The sequence below is a fragment of the Charadrius vociferus genome, unplaced genomic scaffold (genome assembly GCF_000708025.1).
Source record: "Charadrius vociferus isolate BGI_N301 unplaced genomic scaffold, ASM70802v2 scaffold37, whole genome shotgun sequence".
NCBI classification, from domain to species: domain Eukaryota; kingdom Metazoa; phylum Chordata; class Aves; order Charadriiformes; family Charadriidae; genus Charadrius; species Charadrius vociferus.
The window spans coordinates 107587-125727 of record NW_009649457.1 but is presented as its reverse complement, the minus strand read 5'-3'; the positions used below and the strand labels follow the sequence as shown (position 1 = coordinate 125727).

The 18141-nt window shown below is 54.1% G+C and overlaps 1 protein-coding gene across 1 annotated transcript; it reads left to right on the top strand.

Annotated features, from left to right (window-relative positions):
- Positions 1–662: 662 nt before the first annotated feature.
- On the top strand, positions 663–17496 carry RUSC2 (RUN and SH3 domain containing 2). The gene is made up of 11 exons (XM_009889722.1): positions 663–2643; positions 5059–5772; positions 6300–6500; positions 7713–7856; positions 8959–9035; positions 10963–11137; positions 12080–12185; positions 13239–13285; positions 14817–15795; positions 16458–16631; positions 16947–17496. The coding sequence occupies exons 1-11, from the start codon at positions 663–665 to the stop codon at positions 17125–17127; spliced, it is 4779 nt and encodes a 1592-aa protein (XP_009888024.1). The 3' UTR covers positions 17128–17496.
- The last annotated feature ends 645 nt before the right edge of the window (positions 17497–18141 follow it).

Here is an 18141-nt window from a genome sequence, read left to right as displayed (position 1 = left end):
TTCCTGCTTTCCAGTCTCTGCCTGGACCTGTGTGTTTCTAAAGATGCAAGGCCCAGCAGTGCCGTTCAGTGTTTAGTTTTTAAAGAAAAGTTCAAGATAACTAAAAGGAGGCAAAGATATTTAATCCAGTGTCAGAAGATGGACTGCTCTCATCAGAGTGCAGCATTTCATTTCAGACCCTGTGCTGTCTGTGTGTTTTCTTGTGAACATACAGTGCCATCCGCAGTGAGGTCTTCATTTGGCCCAAAGTCTGTGCAGCGCTTTGGCCACTTGAGTGAAATCGGGTACTCACTTCAGACGAGTTTGAGAGGGGTCAGCTGGAAGCACAAGTGTTGTCCCAGGAGTCTACAGGGAGGGGGACATGTTTGTCTTACACTGCGATGCTTTCCCTGAAGAAGGACAACTCAGGACCTTGTGCCTGGGTACTTGCGGTGACAACGACCAGTTTGTTTGGTCCTTGTCAGCACGTGAAGCCTTCAGTCAAACCAAGAATGCTTTAAATAGTCACTGCCTTTCCTGAGAGGTGACTTCCTTTGTGCTTTTGTCTCTCTCTAGGTATCTGAATTCCCTCATGAAAAGTGTCCTCCCTGCCTCTCATGTGCAGCCCTACCTGTCCATGGGTAGCACTAGCTTAACTGATGTCCTGAAGAGCATTCCTCACCATGGATAGTCCACCCAAACTGACTGGTGAGACGCTGATTGTGCATCACATTCCCCTGGTGCATTGCCAGGTCCCTGATAGACAGTGCTGCTCCGTGAGCAAAAGGACCAACCCCTTCTGCCAGCCAGAGCTCAGCATTACACGGACCTCTGCCCTTCCAGACAGAGACCTTTCACAGACTGACTCCTTGGTGTACAGCAGCTTTCTCCAGACCTCTGAAACCTCAGCAGAGGCCTCAGACAATATAGAAGGCAAAGCGAGGGATTTGGTTGTCCCTAGTGTCAGTAAGCGGCACAATCCTTTCCTGCTGTTTTTTTTGAGCGAGGGTGAAGACCTCAGCATCTTTGGGGATGACTTGGGCCAAAAATCTTTCCACCTTCACAACTCGCTTGTGGCTGGCAAACCTCCCTTTCAGCTGCACGAGCTGACCTTACCCCCTTTCCACCTCCACGACTCCAACCACATTGTGAAATCCTGGAACATGGCCAGCCGGTCCGGTGTGGTAGACGGGCAAGAGGACAAAATAAGCAGTGATGACGTCCAGAAGAGGAACAATGCGAACAGGTGCCACCAGGCCTCAGAACGCATGGAGCTGGATGAATGCAGCTGCCATCGCGGCAGCTCCTCCAGCTTCTCCTTCGATGGTGGTGACCAGGAGTGGAACCAGAACACAGGTGAATTGCTGAGGAATCAAGATGCTCTGCGCAGCCGGACGTGCAGCTGTTCCAGCTCAGAGCTCCAGCACTGTCGCTGCTACAGTTCATCAAGTCAGTCTGAAGTGATTGACCAACAGATGGGCTACATCAGTGACTCTTCCTGCAACAGCTCTGATGGGGTGCTGGTGAACTTCAGTGCCCTCTACAACAAAATGAATGGCCATTCTCGATCCAACCTGAATTCAGCCAACCTGTCCTGTGACTCTTCCTTCTGCAGCCACTCAGACACAGGAGCTTTTTACCTGGATTTGCATTCATCACCCACTGAATCCAAGATGTCTTGCGACTCGCATCACCCAGAGAGTTCAGGGAAGGTGTGTGGGTGTCAACACTCCTCCTCACCAGTCCTTGATGCCAACTGCAACTCCTACCACCTCCACTGTGAGCCTTGTACTTCAGAGAGCTCAGACCTCACTGCCTGCTTCCAGAGCCAAGCACGGCTCGTTGTGGCTACTCAGAATTATTATAAACTAGTCACGTGTGACTTGTCTTCCCAGTCATCCCCCAGCCCAGCAGGATCTTCCATAACTAGCTGCTCAGAAGACCATACCAAAGGTAGCCCAGCCCAGCCCACTGAATACTATCTGTTTAGAAGGCCTGACCTGAGACAAGAAGAAGGTAACGTGGAGTGCCGTGAAGAGGAGGCAAAGGGAGAAGCCACCCAGAACATGATTGAGGGTCAGGTCTATGTGAATGTGTCACCACCTAACCTCAACACAAGCCGGCAGCGCTCCAGGAGCTATGATCAGAACCTGGACAGGAGTCCCAGCAGCAGGCTGGGCTCCTTGGAGCGCATGGTGAGCTGTCCGGTCAAGCTGAGTGAAAGTCCAGCTATACCCATCCAGAGTTCCCCCCCAAAGCGAGTGACATCTTTTGCTGAACTAGCTAAAGGCCGGAAGAAGAATGGCACCTCCCCACCGCTCCGGTCCAGTGGTGATTCCTCCTTGGAGTTCTCCCCCATCCCTGAGACACAACGGGATGGCCCAGCCTTCCTTGAAGAAAGAGCTCGCCGCAGCCAGAGTCTTCCACCCATGCCTTTCGTCCATGGTCTGAACCGGAGCTGTGACGGCTTCTGTTTGAATCACACTTTTGGGGATAGCCAGGCTTTGTGTTCCACCAAAGACTCGGTCTCCAGTGAGAAGGTCCCCAGTGGGCATGGGGCAGGTGAGCAAGCCTCTCTCTCCCTGCTGATGGAGGCAGATGCCAGCTTCTCAGGTGGCTCTGCCAGTGGCCACGGACAAAGAGATGTTAGAGCCCGAGCAGACGGTAAGGAGACAAACTAGGCAGAATGGAGAAGTAAAAAGAAAGGCTGCTCTTTGGGACATGAGGGGAGCAGCAGAGGAACCTGCATGGTGATGGGAGATGAGTGCCTGTGCAGTTTGGTTCCTGGGCTACCACTCCCTGGGACAAAGCCCTGCTGTGCTTATATCAGACCCAGATCAGTGCAAGTGTCTTGTCCTTGTATTTCTAAAGCCTCTTGAGGTTTTGTGCAAACCTCTCGTACCATGTAAGGGAGGACACAGCATTAGCACTTAGGGTCTGTGCAGCCCCTTCTAGGGCATTGTGCTCCCCCAGTCCAAGACAATCACCTGCCTTTAGCTCTTAAGGCAGAGATGTGAAGATACTCCACAGAGTCATGTTCCCAGCAGATGAAGGGAAGGGAATGGGAACCATTGGGGAGTTTTTAGCCTTTATTCTTTGGAGCTCCATAGTGCAGAGGTAGAGAGGGAAGAGGCAGAGCCAGCAGTCTCCTCTCGGTGCAGGGAGCTCACACAGTCTCTGCTGGGACTTACAAGCATGAGTCCTGCAGAGATTAGAGGAGCTGTGTGTCTCTGGTGGAGTACCCCGGTCATATCCTCCACAGCACATTGGATTGCAGCAAAGGTTCCTGTAGAGGGTAATTGTCACAGTTCCCTCTGCAGGAAAGCCTGTAATACGTGAGTTGCTTTCCATCTTTATATTGCCATGACTTGTCCTAATGAGGAAGCTGTGCGACAACAGCCCCATCAGAGGTATGGCCATTTCTCCAGCGTGGCAGGAGACCTCTGTCTCTGCCCTAGACAGTTCTTGTACCTGCTTCACAGGTAAGAGCCTGTCTAAAATGCCTCTGACCAGGCTCCTGGGGTAGATAGCCCCTAACATGCCAAGGACAAGGCTGTCTCCATTTAATGCCCTGAAGTTTTCTGGCAGGAGGTATGAAGAACATGTCATTCATTGCCACGGTAGGTGTGGGAGAGATCTTGGCCTTTGGGGCAAGAGGTTTTTAGGTATTATCCTGTTTGTTTATCGAGTCTTGAACATGTGCTCAGTGTGGGATGGCAGGGAAGGCAGGTCTCTGCTGGGAGAAGGCAGCATGGGAGCAGCTCTCCTGGTTCTCAGGGGGAGTGCTTGGAAGGAGCAAGAGCTGCTCAGGGAGGAGGGGGCAGATAGGAGCAACATACCCTAGCGGTTCCTTCAGCCCCTGCTGCAGTCCCTTCCTCTGCACTATGACAGCAAGACAGGCATTGGTCCTCCGCAGAAAGCTCCTGCCTGCAGCTGCAGATAGAGGCAGAACTGCCTTGCTCCAGGGGAGAGCACATGCAAGCCTGGAGGGTCTGAGAAGGGACTGGAGGGAAACCAAGCCCTGCCAAAAGCTAGCTGTAGGGAGGAAGGCCTTGCACACCCCACAGGCAGCAACTGACACCAGGGCTGTGCTTGGGACGGGTCCTTTGTCCCAGGATTTGCCATGGACTGGAGGAGTGAGGAGGAAGAAAGTGAGAAGGTGCCACACTGTGCTGGAATGCGTCATGGCTGGTGGTCAGGGGTCCCAGTCAGCCCCATATGTGCATCCAGTGTTGTGTGTGTTGTGCACTGGGTGCACAGTGTGCCACCTTCAGCTGTGTCCTTCAGCATATTGTGGCCCCACCAGAATCTGGAGGCGTGCATGCATATGAAGTCAGCCCAGCACACTCCCTTAGGACATCCCTGTCCATCTTTTGCTGGAGCAGACCTGCACTTTACAGGGTTGGAAGCTCTTCTGTTACTGCTGTGGTCCTGATTTGGTTGAGAACATCCTGCCTAAGTCTGGTACAGGCAGGGGAATGAAGGGAGCAGTGTGTTCAGAGCGGGGGACAGTTACAGGAGAAAGAAGAGAGAGGGAGAAGGGGAAACAAGTGGCCTTTCCGACAGCACCGGGTGTGATGTGGGATGCAGAGCTGCGGTGCTCCTGCATGTAATGTTTGTGCTTGGCTGGGTGAATTCTCAGCACGTGTGGGAGGGGACAGTCCTTCGGGATAAGAAATCTTATAAATAATCAATGTCTTTGTGGTCCTGCCTGGGCGGAGGCAGGTCGAGGGCAGGCGCATGGGGACTTTGTGCTGTCCTGGGAGCAAGGGATGGGGAAGGTATATGAAGCTGGTGACCCTACCAGGAGAGACAAGCTCCTGGTGCAGTGCTTTACTCTTCCAGACAGCTGTCAACAGCTGGAAACTTTGCATTTGGGGCCACATGTCTTTACCCTGCCAGCTCACGATGCGTGTAACCAGTTCAGACTTGAACCACTCTGCATGTGTCACTGGCCTTTAGCTCATCCTCTTCCTCCCACAGATGAGAGCATGTTCCCTTGTGCCTGCGATCTGCTGGGCTGAACATGACTGTCCTTCTGCCCATCCTCATACTCTGTCCCCCTTTCTCTCCCCGAAGGTGGTGGCACAGACAGCAAGCCCGTGGTACGCTACAGCAAGGACCAGCGTCCCACCACTCTGCCCATCCAGCCCTTTGTTTTCCAGCACCATTTCAGCAAGCCGCCCAAGGCCCGTGCCCTGCACAGCCATTTTGCCTCCAGCCTTTCCCAACTCTACAGCCTGTCCAGCAACCGGCCTACCCGAGCCCACAGCGCACTCCTGACCCAGCGCTCGGCAGACGGAGCTGCCTCCCGCAATGATGGCTGCATCAAGAAGCCCGCCCCCGAGACAACCCGGCCATCCCCCCTGGGGAGTTACTCTCCTGTGCGATGCAACGTGCCTTTCTTTCAAAGCGTGGACTCTTCCTCCTCGCCCACCGCGGAGAGAGCTGGAGAGAGCCAGCCCCCCAGGAGCAGGTCCTGCCCCATCTCCGCCAGCCTGCTGCCCACGAGGTCTTCCCCGGCGGTCAGTGTCATGCAGTCCTCCCAAGCCCCCAAAGCCGATGCCCTGAGGCAAAAGGAGAACCCCAAGCCGGTTCCCAAGAAGGAGGCGCCGCTGGAACCAAGCCCACCGCTCTCTGAGTACCGGCTCCACAGTGGGTCCCTCCCACCCCTCTCGGTGGGTGGTATGCCCGTGAGCAGGGTGGGAGGCCATGCAGATCCCCACTGGAGAAGTGGCAGTGAGACCAGCACCTCTGGTCCCCTGAACAGCATGGGAATACGGCCCCTCAATGGTAGGTACCCATCTGCCAGGACGGGCTAGTCTGGAACATCTCCAGCTCCCTACGGCTATGGCTGTTCCCTGTATTACCACCCTCGCTTATAGCCACAGCCTGCGGCAAAATTGCATCTGGTCGCTGCAGTGCCCAACAGCCCCCACCATCACTTTGCCTGCAAAAGAAAATCCTACACTAGGAGCATGTCCCTCCAGTCCCAACTCCTACACTCTGTCTCCAGAGAGGGCAGCGTAGGCTGCTGATCGTACAGCACCCCACACCAGGTGCTTGCACCCCAAACCTGCTCCCTCTATGCCCGCAGCCATGAGGCCACCCCGGCTTCTGCGCTGCTCTGGCAGTCTGTGACCTCCGCCTCCCACCATGTATGTGTGCTAACGTCCTGAAACGCTGCTGGACTTTTAACTAATGTGCTGTCTCTTTCTCTGTCCTTCCTCTTTCTCATCTCCTGTCTCCCCATTTCCCCTCCACCTCCTCCCGGCTGCTCACATCCTCCCGTCTGGTGCTTACTGCCTGCGGCATCCTAGCGAACCATCTCTCCCCCCAAGCGCTGAAGTGGCGGGAGTACAGGCGGAGGAACCCTCTGGGTCTGGACCGTGTTTCGGGACTGCCTGGCTTAGCGAGCAGCCTAGACAGGAGGCAGCAAGAGACCCGGCTGAGCCGGGGGAACCCCATCTTTGAGCTCCCTGGCACTCTCAACACCAGCCATTTCCACTGCAAGCTGAACGGTGCGCACTGCCTTTCTGCTGGGGGGGGATGCTTTGGGAAGTGACCTTGGCGCTCAGGTTCAGTATCCCTTGAGGCTGAAGTTCAGCCTGGCCTCATCACTGTTGCGTCTGCAGGAGGGATGACGCATCTGCTCACAGTGGGGCCAACAGGTACAAGAGGAAGGTGAAAATTGCCTCACTGATGGGTACACTCTGTGTGGAGCCTTCCTTCTTCTCCACACACTGAGTGCAGTTTGGGTTGAAGGGGAAAGTGAATGGCCCAAAAGATGGCTCAGACCCCAGCAAGTGCTCCTGAACTATGGTCAGCTTGTAGTTCATGTCTTGTTTAGGAGTTGTGGCCCTTGAAGATCTTGTGTCTGTGCCCCATGGTGTCTGCCCATCTGCCCCAACCCTGGCAGCATGCTAGGTGCTGGTCTGTAGCTTTCATGGGGCAGCTAGCAACACTGTAGGGCTTCGTGGGGCTCTGTCTTCTCCATGCTTTACCTCTAAGCTCTTCCCTGTCCTCCAAAACATGTTCAGGAAGGGCTGAGAAGGGCAGGCTGCTGTTGGTTGAACCTTTGAGAGTTCCTCAGGAAGTCTGTCTGTGGGGAGAAGAGCGTTCTTCAGGCCAGGCCCAAGTTGTGGATGGAATTCCCCAAAGCTCTACACCTCAGTCTGCCAGCCCAAACAGTTTCTCCATCCTCCCTTCACGGGAAGATGCATGCCTAGCAGAGAGCTGGGGAATCAACCATATGGAAATCGAGCACGTGAAAGAGCTCCTGCAGAAGTCACCCATTGAAAACAGAGGCCATCCCAGGGAACAGACAGAAGACATGTAGTTTGTTGCCATTGAATGCCTGTGTGTCAAGTAGGGATTCCCTCTCTGCACTTGCTGGAACAGGGCACAGCAGCCCTGAGAGTCTGGTGCAGTGAGGTTTCCCTCAGTACCAGCCCATGAGGGTGAACCTCCCACAGCATCTTCCAGTGCCCTTGGGCCCCCAGTCAAGCTGGAGCTAGATGTTGGGTGGGCTGTGGGGTTGAACTCTACAGGCTTACATTACAGATCTTTGCTGGGAGAAAAACAAGCCTGGAACCTTGCTGTCCCAGTCTTGGACAAGCTGGGGTGAATGCTCCTGCTGGTGCAGGTTGCTTCTGGGAAAAGCAAACAATGTGCAAGAGGAGTTGGTATAAGGGCTTCAGACTGATCCTTCTCCCCCTGTCTTGGCCCTGCAGGACAGTCTATGAGGCAACTCCAGCTTACCTACACTGACTTCTTCCCTGACTACTTCTCACTAGCAGAGAAACCCCCCGCTGAGTTCTGCCTCTCCCCAGATGGCAACACAGAGTCCATCTCCATCGACTTGCTGCAGAAGAAGGGTAAGTCCGTGCATCTCTCGTGGATGAGAGTGTGGCATAGCACAACATAAGATGAACACCGCTTCTCTCTGTCTCATCTCATCTCTGTAGACATAATGGTTTCTTTCCCTGCCCTTCTCTGCTGTAGCACCATAACTACATGTCTTCCTGGACTGATGGCTGTTTCCACAGCAGGTTCTTGAGTTCTCTGCACCATGACATGTGCCACGGAGTATGTTTGTGCTGCTTGTACCAGGAAGTATGGTTAGAAAGGATCTTAAGTCCACAAAAAGGGCAGAGAGAGGAGGCAGGCGCAGGACTATGACCCTGGCTGCCACCTCTGTCACAGATACAAGGGTAGACCTGTGAATCGGTTTGACGTTGCAGATGTGCTCACCTGAGATTTTTTAATTTAGGTAAAAGGCCTGTTGGGTCCTACATGGTAAATTGTTTATATAAAAGGGTGGGAGAAGGGATTCCAAAGCAGGGCAAGATATGGATGGCTGTGGTGAGACCCATGCTAGAGGCAGGGTTGGGGACTGTGTTGCTGGCAGGTGTCACTGCAGAGGCAAGGGATGTGCAGAAAGATTCCCATGCTTTTGCCAGCTATGTGTTGGTTCTTACCTGTTGTTCTCAGCTGTGTTGGCATCTTTCCCCTCTATTCCACTTCTTCTCTTGCATCCTACTGATGCAGATGTCAGATTCCCCACCACTGGGTTGTTACTGAAAGTCGTTACATAGCTTGCCAAACGTGTGGCTTCTGCCCTGCCACCTTGTTAGCATCAAAGCAGCAAAAGACTCATTGTCTCAGACCCCATCTGTGCTTCCTCAGGGGGTGGTGCATGGAGGTGATGGTCCATGCCCAATGGGAATATTGACAGGGTGTCTTATGCTTTAGTCACTTCTAAAGGTTGTCCTACTGTTGGGCTGATAAGTGAGTGCTGGAACCAGCTGGTATAGATTTGGTGAGGACTTAGGAGGGGCTCTGCATGTTTTTGGCAGAGAGGTCATGTGCACTGACTCGGGCTTGAAATGCCTCTGCCTGAGTTCTTTGTGAGCTGTTTGGTCAGGGTCTGTCCTAGAAGCCTCTCAGGTAGCTCTCTGACTCGTTCTTTCCCTCTAGGTCTGGTGAAGGCAATCAACACTGCTGTTGACCTGATTGTGGCTCACTTTGGAACCAGCAGGGATCCAGGGGTGAAGGTACGTCTTGCTTTCAACATCATGAGTGACATGGAGAGGATGGAGAAAGGTAGCTTTTCCATTCTCTTCCAGTCAAAAACTACAGGGTACGCAATGAGGCAATGGTACCGAGAACAAACCAGGCAAAGGCGACGGTATGCCATGCAGCACATAGTAAGTCTGTGACAATTCTTGCTGCATGATGCTGGGGGTGCTAAAAGAGTACATGCATTTAAGGGAAGATCAGGAAAACACGGGGAAGGGAAATTCATTGAGGTCTACTAAACACATGAATAATGTCCAGCTTAGGTAGTGTCTGAGTTGAAAGTAGTTGTAGGCTGCGAGAGTATTAAGGGCAAATATTATATGTGTTTGCTCTGGTTTCACTCACTCTTTTGTACTTACTCATGACTCTTTGAGAGAACACCAGGCCAGCTGGACTTCTGGTCTGATGCCAGGAGTGTCACACAGTGCAGTGTCCCCAGTCCCTTCATGTGTCACAGGGCTCCATAATGATAAAAAAAATGCATCAGTCCATGCCCCGTCTGGGGCAGGTGAACATGCCTTATACCCCTTCCCATGAATCCACTGGCTTCAGAGAGCATCTAGGTTGCCTATGGGGCTGGCTGTCTTTGGCCTATGCTTCCCTCATCCCCCATTTCTGGAATAACACAGAAGCAGAGCAAGCTCACTTCTGTTTGTATCAGCCAGCGTTGGCAGTCCTGTGACACTCAACATGTTTGTGGTGCCTCCTCTCAGTGCTGAATGCTCTGCTTTATTTCTGGGGACTCTGGGGCAGCAACGTGACACTATTTGGACATGACAACTGCTCTGGAGTGCCATCCTCAAGGAGAAACCTGACTGGGTCAGATTCCCAGCCCATTCAGTCTTATCTCAGAGCGCGGGGTAATTTGCCCCTAATTATAATTGTTACTGATGCAGCGATTGCTGTGCAGTGTAACCGGAGCTGTTTGGATTCCCACAGCTTTTTAAGCCTTCACTTCCAATTCTTGCAGTGTTGGTTTGGGCAATAATTGCAAAATTCCCCCACTACTTTATTTACCGGAATACGCTGTGGTTTTGACCTGGGGTTTTGTTATGCGTTGGTGTGCCTCGGGCTGAGCATCCACCTGTCAAAAGGCAGCACCCGTCCCTGATGCTCCCACGCTCGATGGATCTGGCAGGATTATTCCTGACCCAGAAGTTCAGTCTCAGTTCAAGGCCTTTGTGGACCCGTGCCAACTGGCCAGTGTAATTCCAGCTCAGCTGGTAAAATCTGCGCCCTGAACACGACTGCTTGGGACCACCAACATGATGTGCGAGGCCTGGGGCTGACCTCTTTGGATTGACCCCTTGGCAGCTCAAGGACTATATGCAGCAGAATATGTCCCCGTTCTGCTGATGCTGGGCTCTTACATGCTTCCTCACCTCAACCTGAGCTCTGTCCATCCATTTTGCCCTCACCCTGTTTATTTATAGTAATCCCTAGGAATTATAGCTCGCCATGTCACTGAGTTAAGTGTTCCTTAACCCCTTAGTGATGGTAGTTCCTATGTGGCTTGCTGCTTCCTGCTTCAAAAATAGCAACAAGAATATCTACAGCAGCAGAAAAATCCCCTACTCTCTTCTTCCTCCAGCAGGACAGCCTTGTAATACCTACTGTAGGCAGAGCCAAGCATCCTTTCTGACTGGGATATTCTCTTCCCAAGCTGTTGCCTCATCCCAGCCTGGGGCAGACCTTGCCTGGAGCAACTCAGAACTGGTGTATAAGGCAGCAGGGGGGAAGGGGAAGAGCCTGTCAGTTCAAGGAGCTTCTGAGCATCACTGTAGCCTGGATATTGCCTGCTGGGTGTCTGTGGTAGGCAAGTGGGGCTGGACCGTTTGCATGCATCTGTACCTTGTAGAGCAGTTACCAACACTCTCCCTGTTGCACGTTGTTGTCCCTCAGGCCAAACTTGGGAACAGCTCTGTGAGCCCCAATGTGGGGCATCTCATCCTGAAATACCTATGCCCTGCTGTCCGGGATATCCTGAGTGATGGGCTCAAGGCTTACGTCCTGGACATGATCATTGGCCAGAGGAGGAACATCCCTTGGAGCGTGGTGGAGGCATCCACTCAGCTGGGTACGGAGGGTGTGCAGCAATGCCCATCACATGTGGTACTCCCGTGTTGTGGCTGGGAGGTGCTGGGGAAGGTTGGCTGTAAGGATGGGGATGCAGAGCAACGCCCAGCTTGCTGCACGGAACAGGGTGCACATTGACCTTCTCTTGCAAGGCAGGAGAGCCACTGGTCTATTCTGCCCAAATATTTATTGTCATTTCTTCTAAAATTTCCAAATTCTCCTATAACAGGCCCTAGCAATGAAAAAAAGAAAAAAAAACAAACAAAATAATGCCATTTTTCCCCCTCTAAGTTTCTAGAGTATTTCTAGACCTTCATCTTTAGCCCTGCACAGCTACTGTATAAGGCGGAGTTGTGCTCTAGCGTGGTCTGTAAGAAAATTTGCGCATACAGCTCACTTGGCTCAAGCATGCCCACACCTGCACCCTCTGCTAGTATCAGTTTTGCACCCTGGATTGTGACAAGGGTAGATGGTAGATCCATGAGAACTCCTTTCTGAGGTTGCAAACGGCAGGGCCACACTGATATCTGTGTCACGAAGAGCTTACATCCAGGGCTGGGAAGCCTTCTAGCCTATTGGTGACAAATCTCCAGCTCTGGGGTTACATCTCTGATTGCAGACACCCCAGATTATGACCACCCAACACAATATTCTGTTTACTTGCCGATTTTGAGCCAAGGGCCATGATTGTCCCTGAAGTGTGGGAGGCAGGTCCTTGCAGTATTGAAACTCTCACAAAGTTTTGGACTGGCCATCTGGGACAGACCACAACCCATCTCCCTTGTGGAGTCTAACTGTGAAGCAAGTTCATCTTGATGATTGGTGGAGGGGCAGTGCACATACAGGCATGGGCACCCAGACAAGGTCTGTCTTTGCCTTGATGCTCCTTCCCATGGTGGCATTTTGGCTTTGCTGACTTTCCACATTTTGCTTCTCTCCATAGGTCCCTCTACCAAGTTGCTGCACAGCCTCTATAGCAAGATCAGCCAGTACACGGAGCTGACCAACCACACCATGAGGTTCAACGCATTCCTCTTTGGCCTCCTCAAGTAAGCAGGCTCCCTGGGCTGGCTGCATGTCACTGTCCAGGGCTGGCAGCAGGTGCTGATACTTGACTGCAGGCAGGCACAGTTGCCAATGAAAAGACTTAAGAAACCTGGGAAGCTGTTGTAGGTGAGAGAAGGAAGAAGCTGTGAGCCTCAGGGAACTCCAGAAGGATCAAAACCTACCCCTACCAGGCCACAAGTGAGATGCACTGGCTGTAGCCCACTGAAGAACGTTGTCAGCTTCTTTTAGACCCAGAACATTAGGTGGGAAGAGTCTGTCTGTCATGGTTCGTATAAGGATAGACATGCATAAAGTACTCCTGAAAATCCCTGCTTAAATTACTGCTTCCTGGAGCTGCAGTGAATCCACTGCATGAGGCTCTGAAAGAGAAATGGCCCTGGTCCGGGACTCAAGGCTGACCCTTCCAGGTTGGATAAGGAATATACAGACTACACTCAGTGTTAAACAGAAGAAGGCAGTGATAAAGGGATGAGTACTGCTGGGAGGGTATTCCTCTGCTCCTCTCCAGTGATCAGTAAGAGCTCTGGCAGTGGCAACAGAGTTCCCAAGATCTCCAAATGCTGGGGACCCCTACAAGCAGGAGCAAGCTCTGTCCTGCTCTCCCCACTGAGGGTGGCCCAGCTGTCCCCTTCTGGCACAGGATGCCAGCATACTTTGGGCCAAGCCTGCAGCAATGGTCTCATGTTTGTAGATGATTTCCCTCTTCCACCTCAGCGCTTCTCAGCAAAGCTAAGCTCTGCCAAGGACATAGGAGCCAAATCGTGAGGAAACTTCTGGAAACATGGTTGTTAGGGGTTATGGTTGCACAATGCCTCGTGTAAAGCAGACGGGATGGCTCCATGGCAGACTGGGTGGCTGTGGTCAGGGCATGCTGATGGGAGTGAGCCACTGTGCTTTCGCTAGGTCTTGAGGTTCACAGGGCTATGCTGTAAATGTTCTTTTCCAGCCACACTTCTTGTAGAACAGCTAGGATGAAGGGGATGAATTGATTTTCACTTTTTCTTTCTTTCCCTGCTTGTTTTCCCTTTCTGCAGTATCCGGTCCTTGGAGTTCTGGTTCAACCACCTCTACAACCATGAAGGTAAGAGCCTGGGGACTGTGGGCTGCAGCTGGGACCAAATTCTGCTCGATGTAGAGCACAAATCGAAGCTCTGGAGCACGCATGTCTCTTGTTGGTCTCTGAGCCTGGGCTGCTCCCATCTGCTCTGGGCTGAAGCACTAGACTGTACACAGTCCCAGTGTTGCTGGAGGGCTGCACAGCTCAAGGGAGCAAGGTCAAAGCCCCGTGGCAGCTCCGTCTACCTGCATCTGGCCAGCCATGTCCTTCCCAGCTGCAGCTAGTGCCCAAGGCTGTCACTTCCAATGCAGATCCCTCAGTCTACTCGCAGGAGACCAGATCTAACCCTTTCCAAATTTTTCCCTTCCCTGCCGAGTGCCTGAGAGCTTTGTATCGCTGGAGATGTGCACACTTAGCTGAAACCCTTCAGGCATGAGAATTGGAAAGAAACGGGAAGGAAAACCCCCTGACAAAGAAAAAAACAGATTTTAGTGCATGTATCTGTTCTTTCAACCAGACACGTTTCTAGAGCGTGCAGATAACCCGGCAGCATGACCAAGCTGCCTGGTGCCTAGAAGCAGCGTGACTAAGTGCTAAGTGTGCAGTGAGACAGACACCCTCGACCTGCTGGATCCCCTGAGAGCGCTGCTGGCTCAGCCTGTGCCCAGCCCAGGGCCCCATGCACTGCAAGAAGTCCAGCCCAGTATCTTCTGACAGGTTTTGGGGGCTGACAGCAGACATTTCCCAGGTCTGCGTGTGCACTCAGCACTTCTCTCTGGAGCAGGCAGGAGAGTAGACTTGCCTTTGTACTGAGCAGCGTGGCAGGAGAAAGCACCCTGGTTTTTTTGGAGCAGAAGAAGACCATCTGTTTTGAGCCATTAAGAGCTGGAAGCATGAGCAATAGCTAGGGCTGTCAGGGTGATGAAGGCTAGGCAAAGGGATTGGAGATAAGGTGCAAGTCCTGTCTGTGGTGTAACCTTGTTATCTCACTGGGGCCAAATGGCCACAAATCCTGTTCCCAGCCCTCTCCCTGGGAGTGAGACCTGACAACAAAGCTGGTGGCATACGGCCAAGTGAAGTGAAGGGCAAATGCTGCAGGTAGAAATACTAGTCCATTCTCTGTTAGGATCCACAGTTCAGCCCAGCCAGGTCCCTGGAAAGACTGTATTTGGCTGTCCCCAACACCTCTCTCTGCAAGGGCCTGGCACCGGCCAGATCTGCAGCTCCTTGTTCTTCTCCAGGAGACGGGGAAGTGAATCTCGGCATGTGCCAACCCTTTGATGCTCTTTATTTGCACCCTGCTCCCATGGTATTTTGTGGCAGAGGTCATCCTGGCAGGCAGCTCCTGGCTGCAGGTGTGACTGGAAGCAGGACCTGGGCCAGCTTGCCCACAGCATCTGGTGCTCCCTGACCCAGTGCTGAGCCTCACACTGCTGTGTGAGGCTGTGACCAAAAACTAGTGTCCAACTCCTTTCCCCCCAGCTTCAGCAGCTTCTTGGTGGCTTGGCAAAGGAGGCAAGCAGCTCTCCTCTAATTAATGTCTCTTGCCCTACAGATATCATCCTGGCACACTACCAGCCGGTGGGCTTCTTGTGCCTGTCCCACAGCGTGTGCCAGCCTCTTTTCGAGGAGCTCCTGCTCCTGCTCCAGCCTCTCTCCCTGCTGCCCTTCAACCTAGACCTCCTTTTCGAGTACCACCTGATGCAGATGGGCAAAGAGCAGCAGCAGCAAAAGGAGCTGCTGCGTGTGAAGCAGGACCTGCTGCTTTCCGCACACTCCACCCTGCAGCTGATGCGGACGCGGGGCAGCAGCGAAGATCCCGACGGCTGCAGCACCGCCCCTGAAGCATGCAAAGCGGATGCCGGAGATGGCGACATGTCACCCGGCCACAGCTCCCGGCAAGCTGTGAGTGAGAGGGTCAAGGGGGTGGGAGCCTCCTGCGGAGATGTCGACAGGGAGGACGAGCGGAGGAAGGTGAGAGAGAGTATGTGGGAGGGGAAGAAGGACAAGCAGGCGGGCTGGTGGTACCAGCTCATGCAGAGCTCTCAGATTTACATTGAGGGCTCAGCTGAAGGCTCGAAGTTCATCCGCTATGAGAAGAAGAAGAAAGCTCTGAATGCTGTTCCCGGGCCAGCGGAGACCTGCAAGGCACCGCCCCCCCGCGAAGGGGTGGTGGAGGGCGCAGAGGCTTGCCCCATTGCTGAGGGCACCTTGGAGGAGAGACCCAAGGCTGCCAGCAAGCCAAGTCCTGAAGCTGTGGAAGAGCCCTTGGAAAAACCCCAGCAGGTGCTGGTCAGCGAAGAGGTGAAGGAATGGAGCTGGCCCTTCTGGATGGGCAGCCCCCCAGACTCGGTGGTTACAGAGCTGAAGCGCAGCAAGGAGAAGGAGGCTGGGACTCAGCAAAGAGTGGGAGCAGCAGCAGCAGCCCCCCAAAAGGAGAGCAGCACCAGTGCATCCGAGGGCAGCCAGTCCATCAAGTGGGGACACTTGTTTGGGTCCAGGAAGGTGCAAAAAGAGCCCAGGCAGCCTAACAGGTAGGGACTGGGATGGTTTGGGGCTGGAGAGGGCTGGTTAACCTGGGATTGCAGCAGTGCAGGTGGAGGTCAGGCCAACAGCTGACCACTGGGCTACACCATGGTGGTACACCAGAAGCAGTGTGTGAACAGAGACGTCTGTCACCCCTGCCCAACCCTGCCAGCCTGTCTTACTTCCTACCACACCACCATTCCCCTCTTCAGCTCATACAGTTCAATCACCTCACTGGCTTTCGTCTCCTGCCTTGGCTCCTAAGCCTTCTCTCTAGGGGAAGGCCTCCTGTTGCACCACCCCCATCATCACCTCATCCCTCCCAAAAGTGTGCAGTAAGTGAGAAGAGAACACAGAGAGCCATCTCTGTTGCACACAAAGGGTGAGGAGGAGGAGGCATAAAGTTTCCCCATGTAGCTGAGACCCCCCTGCATTGCCTCTCCTTCTGCACCCTTCTTTCTTCTATGGCCACTGGAAATGTCCTTCCCAGTCTAGGCCATGGTGTGTTGGGAGGATGCTGAGCCCTCCCTGCCAGGAGACAGCCTGGGAACCACAGTGCATTTTGTGCGTGGATCCAGACCTCTAAGGCATGACCTTGCCATGATGGCAGCTGCTCCTTGCCCCCAGGTACGCTTCCCTGCCACTACCTGCTTCTGTCTCCTTCTTTCAGGTTGCCCTCTGGTTGGCTGAGCTTGGACAAGTCTGTTTTCCAGCTGGTGGCCCAGACGGTCGGGGCAAGCATGTGGCGAGAAGCAGCTCCTGAGCCGGAGCCGCGCCAGCCAGCGTCACCTGAAGTGTCCCCTGCAGCGCGGCTGGCCCGGGGGCTGTCTCCCCACCCTCCCTGGTGAGTGGCACCGCATGGTCATCCTGCAGGTGCTGGGACATGGTGGGTTGGGGTTGGCATGGCTCTGCCTGTGGCAGTTTGCCTGGCCCCCTTTATACTTGTGGACCAGGGGATGGTTCAGGGCAGTGATGCAGCTTGTGCATCCATCCACCCCAACTCTGCAGTCTGCAGTCAAGGGGCAGCTGGGAGCCTGGGTGGGTGGGGAGGCGCAGGGGTTTTTTTCCTCACTCCTCTGTGCCCATGGTGGTCCCCGGGCTTCAGCAGGGTGAGTGTCCTGTGGTGAACTAACCCTTCCTCCCCTCCCTCTGCCTGCAGTGAGGTGAAAGCTCTTTGCCATCACATTGCCACCGAGGCAGGACAGCTGAGCTTCAACAAGGGGGATATCCTGCAGGTCATCTCCAAGGTGGACGGTGACTGGCTGCAGTGCAGCCTCGGCTCCGAGAAGGGACTGGTGCCCATCATGTACGTCACCCACCCGGAGGACGAGGACTATTGACCTAGCTGGAATGCCAAGCACAGTACCGTGGGCTGCTGCGGCTCTGCTGGGGAAGCACACCCTGCCAGAGGAACAGACACAGCTTCTTGCTAGTTTCTTACCTTTCTTGCCATTACAGAATACAGTAACCGTAGGTGATTCCTTCCTGCTCCTCCTCATGCAGCTGCCAGAGGCCGACTTGGCCCCCAGGGTCTTCTGCAAGCTGCACCTTGTATTGCCAGGCATTGCCGTGCATGCAGCCATACCGGGGACCACCTGCGCCCCCTCCACCCCACGCCATCTCCAGCAACCGTAGGCCATGGAGTCGTACATAGCAGAAACCCAAGCAGTCCCTGTCAGGGCAGTGCTGCCCCACTGCCCAGCTCAGTTTGATGCTGGAGGGTGCAGGATGCTTAGCTGTCCCCTCCACAGGGGTGGCAGTGCAGTCTGCAGCCTTCAGCATCCCTGGCATCATCAGCCGTAGGGGTGGGAGCACCATCCATGGACAAGATGTCTGCAAGGCTGGGCTGATGGGTTGCATTGCAGTTTGATGGGGAGCTCTAAGGTAGGTTCCCCCGCGCTGGAGGAACCCTGTCCTAACATGTTATAGTGGTGCCTGGTGGGTTGTACCGGGCCAAGTGGCCTGGCACTGCCATGCAGCAGGGCTGGGGCTGTGCCTGGCCACGGCCAGGGGAGGGGGAACGGGATATGTGTGTGTGTGCAGAGCAAAGGGGGGCATGGGGTCGTGAGGAAGGCACGTGGATGTTCAGTGTTACGTAGGTCCGGGATGGGTAGTGCCACCCTGTGCAGAGATGAGTGCTTTGGGGGGTGGCCCTGTGCCCTCCACGCTGAGCCAGGAACCAGTGCCTGGGAAGCCCTGGGATGCTCAGTGGAGGGGGGTTGGAGGGGAGAGGGGTGAGGACAGGGTCCCTGACTGGGCTAGGGATGCTCTTTGGGGTTGGGGGCAGTGCTCCTGACAGGTAGATCAGGGAGTGCTCCCAGAGGGAGACGGGGAGCTGGGGAGGGAGGGCTGGT